We start from the raw sequence: 5,656 nt of genomic DNA on the forward strand, positions 1-5,656 counted from the left end.
GTTTATTTCTTATTCCATTAGAATTGGGTGTGCAGGATGGCGAAACGAAATGTACATTCATCCCCTTCCCACCCACGGTACTGCGGCAACAACCAGACATACGTCGACATCATTAATTTATTAGTAATGTACACGTGCATCCTCCCCCCCGGTGTACGGGACATTCGCTTCACTCCGATCCGCTGTATTGAACCATCATGGTGGTTCGGTTAAACAGCTCGAGCGTCAGCGAGCTCAGAAACACCGGCACCGAGTTGTGTGTTTTGAACTGCGTCTCGACCAGATCGCGTAACGAAGCGGCATAATCCGATTCGAGCAGCGTCAGCACACTGCCGTCCGTCGCGAGCGCAAAGTTCAGATACTCGTCCGGACTTTCGGCGTACTGGCTGCGCAGCTGGAAGTAGCTACCGCTAATCCGGTCGATCTTGAAACCGAACAGCAGATTCACCACCGTGCGGAAATCTTCCGACGACTGCTGGTACAGCTCCTTCCGTTGGTCGTACTTGGACTGTAGTTCGGCCAGCTGCATCCGCAAATCGACCGATTCCTTTATCTTCGCGGTAATGTTGCCCGTCTCGTCCGTGCTGTGCAGACACTCGGTCAAATCTTGGTTCGTCTCCTGGAGCCGTTGTATGTGCAGTTTGAGTCGCTCGATCTCGGCCATCAGTTTCAGCTTGCAGGCATGCTCGGCACGGAAATCGTCCGTCGCGGGACTGTTGATGTAACGGAGTATCTTCGATTGTGGTGCGGTCGTTCGCTTAATCTCCGCCCGGAGCGTCATGTTGTGGACCTCCATCTCGAGTTCTTCTTTCCGGCGCTTCAGTCGTTCGTTTTCCGTTCGCAGTTCATCGATCTCTTTGCGCAGTTTCTCGTACTGCTCGGATGTCAGCACAAAACCTACACAAAGCGAAGTGAAGTGGGGATAAGGTACAATAAGCTGAACAAGTTGATTTACACGATATCTTTCACCAACAGCAAAATAGCAGAAGAAGATGGATTCTTTCACAATATTTCACGATGATATCGCAATAGCGGAAGATGATTGCACACACAATATCTTCGGTTGTGATTGAAAACTTTGCGAAATCTACTGAAACACGCTGAAAGAGATTAAAAACGATAATATACTTACTGATATCGGGCATCACTTTGTTGGCTTGAAGTTCTGCTTCCTGCTTCTGGCAGAGGTCCTTGTACCCAGTTAACGTCTTTTCCAGCATATCAATTCGTGCCCTCAATTGCTTCTTGTCACCCTCACTGGCTACGACGGAGTGGTTAACTGGAATGGAAACAATAATTTAATAAGTAACAGACAAATGCTAACACCGATCGCTGCTCATCACCGGACACCACTCACTGGTTAGATCATTCTCGTAGGTTTCGAGCAACTGCTTCAGATAGTCCCGCTCGCCGGTAACCAGATTCAGCTTTTTCTGCGCCCGATGCACAATGCTTTGCAACCCTTCCTGGGCCCGTTTGTAGTCTGCCAAACGGCCGTTAAGCTTCGCGTTCTCCGACTGCAGCTCCTCGATGCGGAGCTGAATGTGGTTCTTCTCCGTCTGGGCCGAGGATTGTTCGCTAGTCAGCACCAAATCCTTCTGAAGTATCTGCTCGATGTGGCTGCGCATCGACATCGGGCTCACCAGTCCCTCCTTGGGCGAGTAGTCTTTCCCAAGCTGCCTCCAGTCGGCAAGCTCCCGTTCGATGTCCTTCACACGCACCTCCAGCGAAGCCGTTTCGGCCTGCTTCTGTTCGAACTGTTCCAGGCGGGTCTGCAAGCTGGTCACCTGTTCTTCAAGCAGCAGCTTGTTTTTGATCAAATCCTGCAGATTTCTCAACTGTTCCGTTAGCCGGATGTTTTCCTTCTGCAGCTCGTTCACGTTCGCCATCCGTTCCGAGGACACCTTCTTAAGGCTTCTCCAGTCCTCGTAGCTGCCGACCTCGTATTCGAGCGTTTTAACGCGGGATTCCGACTCTGCCAACCGGAGCTGGGTATCTTCCAGTTCGCGCTTTGTTTGATCGTAGGCGTCCGCTTTGCTCTGCAGCGTGTCGTTAAGTTCTCGCGTCGTGTCGAGCTCGTCCTGTGCCAGTGACAGCTGTTGCTCGAGATCGGCGACTTGGGTGGAAAGATCGCGAATTTCCATATTGAGCTCCCGCGTGTCGGAATGATACTTTTCCTCCAGCTTCTGCAGTGTTTGCCGTAGCTCGAACTGTTTACTGTCGGCAGTTTGCTTTAGCTGTTGGTACTGATTGCGTGTTTTAGTCAGGTCCTGCTTGGAGACATGATCCCGCTTGCGTAACACCTGCAAATGCTTCTCGAGATCGGTCACTTTCTGCCCGCTAAATGCTAGTTCTTCTTCCAACGAAGATATCTTGTGCTGGTTACGTAGCTGCGTCGTTGCCATCTCCGTGTTAAGGTGTTCAATTTCTTTCTTAAGAAACGTTATCTAAAACGAGCACCGTAAAGTGAAATAACATCAACAAAGCCGGTAAACAATCAAAACGCCACACGGCAGAACGAGAGCAGCGTGTCCTTACCCTAGATCGGGCCTCCAGCAAATCCGCCTTCATACGACGTGTTTCCCACGGGCTCTGCGCAACCAGAGTCGACGTGTAGCCGGTCGCTGCAGACGAGAAGGAATCGGCACTGACATTACCTTCGTGCATCGTATCGTTGGTCCCCTCGCATCCGGAAATGCGGCGCTTCTTGCGATCTACGATGAAAACAACACAATCAGAAGCAGTGTTCGAGTACGAAAAGCATGACTAGCTAAACTTACTCAGTTCGAAAGAAACATTGTTTTCAAAGCTCAGGCGGCTAGAGCCCATCGTGGCCGACGAACTCAGACCGTACTTCGTTAGCGTCTCATCACATCCTTCACCATCCATCCTTGTTTCCATCGGTCTGTGTGTTTACCCTTGCACCTTGGAAATTCGTACACACTTGCAGCGCCGGTGTTGATAGAATCTCGATCTAGGAACGATATTATACCCAGATTGTCACAATCGGTGTCGAATTTCTACCACCATTTACGGGATTTGTAGCGCGTAAAGTACAGCAAATCGGCAAACGCACCCGATTTCGTCAAAAATGCTTATTTTGACTAATAGCTTCGTTAAAATGTGCGGATGAGTTTGACAGTTTTCGTTAAACGGTGTGTGTGTTTTGACGTTTCGCACAAGCTTCAATTCAACTCCGCTAGATGTCGCACTACCGCGATGTCTGATGTCAGGGATGAAAAACCAAATAAAAATGCATTTAAAAAAACGGTTATTGAAATTTATTTTACTGCACAAAATATATCGGCTTTGTAAATGCCCATTACAATATGTTCGCTGAATCAAGACATGAAGATAATCGCAAAAAACTGCTGAATTTCTGATCAAAATATGGTCCATGAAAGAATATAAGTTTTATTGACTAATAACACCACTAAAGAGCGGATGATTTTTTATCCTCAACACTGTAGACCCCACATGATCGTGATCTTTCTTACTTTTTGGAATGTCTAGTTAGCAAAATATAACAAAAATATGTAAAAAAAACAAATCTTCTTTTTCAAGATTTTTTAAAACCGTTAATAAGAAGATGAAACCTGTAGCGAGGAATAATTTTGCACATCACTATTGCATTGTATACTATCAAACCCGTGAAAGCGATCGCTAGTGTATGGAAAATGAATGAAACGGAAAGCATCCTTCAATTCGCTCAAACTATCCATCGGCCAGTACGAAATTCCATACAAAACCAGCTGTTTTCAAATTGCCGATACCAGGAAAGCATCCACGGAAGAGCACCTTGTACAGCAATTTTGCTCGAAACCGCCGAAAGGTATGCAATTTTTAAACACTAACTTTCCCGTTGGTCGTGTAAAATTTCTTTGAAAACTACCAGTTTTCGAATGTGTAGTACAAGGAGAGCATCCAAGGAAGAGGTCACTCATGAGCGACTGAGTGCCAGAGTGTCTGAGGGTCACCTCTTGAGAGACATGCTCTCCTGGTATCGGAAATCGCAAACAGCTGGTTTGTATGGAGCGTTAGTGCATAAACATTGCATACCTTACGGCGTATTGCATTGCAAGTTGGTTGTAAAATTAGTGTATAAACATTGCATACCTTACGGCGCAGTACCAGGAGCTACCTCTTCCGTGGTATGCTCTCCTGGTACGAAACATTCAAAAACTGGTATTTTTTGAGGCGGTTTTTCGGTGGTTTTCGATCAAAATTGCTGTACTAGGTGCTACCTCTTCCATGAATGCTCTGCTGGTACTATACATTCGGAAGCTGGTAGTTTGTGAAGCAGTTTTTCGGTGGTTTTCGAGCCAAATTGCTGTACTAGGTGCTACCTCTTCCGTGGTATGCTCTGCTGGTACTATACATTCGAAAACTGGTAGTTTTTGAAGCGGTTTTCTGTGGTTTTCGAGCAGAATTGCTGTACTAGGTGCTACCTCTTCCGTGGTATGCTCTGCTGGTACTAAACATTCGAAAACTGGTAGTATTGGAAGCAGTTTTGCGGGGATTGTCGAGCAGAATTGCTGTACTAGGTACTACTTCTTCCGTGGTATGCTCTCCTGGTACGAAACATTCGAAAACTGGTAGTTTTTGAAGCGGTTTTCTGTGGTTTTCGAGCCAAATTGCTGTACTAGGTGCTACTTCTTCCGTGTATGCTCTCCTGGTACTAAACATTCGAAAACTGGTAGTTTTGGAAGCAGTTTTTCGGTGATTTTCGAGCCAAATTGCTGTACTAGGTGCTACCTCTTCCGTGGTATGCTCTCCTGGTACTAAACATTCGAAAACTGGTAGTTTTTGAAGCAGTTTTTCGGTGGTTTTCGAGCAAAACTGCTGTACTAGGTGCTACTTCTTCCGTGTATGCTCTCCTGGTGCTAAGCATTCGAAAACTGGCAGTTTTTGAAACAGTTTTACGGTGGTTTTCGAGCAAAATTGCTGTACTAGGTGCTACCTCTTCCGTGGATGCTCTGCTGGTACTATACATTCGGAAGCTGGTAGTATTGGAAGCAGTTATCGGTGGTTTTCGAGCAGAATTGCTGTACTAGGTGCTACCTCTTCCGTGGTATGCTCTGCTGGTACGAAACATTCAAAAACTGGTAGTTTTTGAAGCGGTTTTCTGTGGTTTTCGAGCAAAATTGCTGTACTCGGTGCTACCTCTTCCGTGGTATGCTCTCCTGGTACTAAACATTCGAAAACTGGTAGTATTGGATGCAGTTTTGCGGTGATTTTCGAGCAGAATTTGCTGTACTAGGTGCTACCTCTTCCGTGGTATGCTCTCCTGGTACTAAACATTCGAAAACTGGTAGTTTTGGAAGCAGTTTTTCGGTGGTTTTCGAGCAAAATTGCTGTACTAGGTGCTACCTCTTCCGTGGTATGCTCTCCTGGTACGAAACATTCAAAAACTGGTAGTTTTTGAAGCAGTTTTCCGATGGTTTTCGAGCCAAATTGCTGTACTAGGTGCTACCTCTTCCCTGATATGCTCTCCTGGTACTAAACATTCGAAAACTGGTAGTTTTTGAAGCAGTTTTCCGATGGTTTTCGAGCAAAATTGCTGTACTAGGTGCTACCTCTTCCGTGGCATGCTCTCCTGGTACTAAACATTCGAAAACTGGTAGTTTTTGAAGCGGTTTTCTGTGGTTTTCGAGCA

At 46.4% G+C, this 5,656-nt stretch overlaps 1 protein-coding gene across 1 annotated transcript; it reads right to left on the reverse strand.

The window, feature by feature from the left end:
• Positions 1-3,030, reverse strand: LOC128302571 (mitotic spindle assembly checkpoint protein MAD1). The gene is made up of 5 exons (XM_053039421.1): positions 2,781-3,030; positions 2,539-2,714; positions 1,358-2,447; positions 1,133-1,279; positions 1-897 (listed from the first exon to the last, which is right to left on the reverse strand). Exons 1-5 carry the CDS (start codon positions 2,899-2,901, stop codon positions 170-172), a joined length of 2,262 nt encoding a protein of 753 aa, XP_052895381.1. The 5' UTR covers positions 2,902-3,030; the 3' UTR covers positions 1-169.
• Positions 3,031-5,656: the final 2,626 nt, after the last annotated feature.

The sequence above is a fragment of the Anopheles moucheti genome, chromosome 3, assembly GCF_943734755.1.
Source record: "Anopheles moucheti chromosome 3, idAnoMoucSN_F20_07, whole genome shotgun sequence".
NCBI classification, from domain to species: Eukaryota; Metazoa; Arthropoda; class Insecta; order Diptera; family Culicidae; genus Anopheles; species Anopheles moucheti.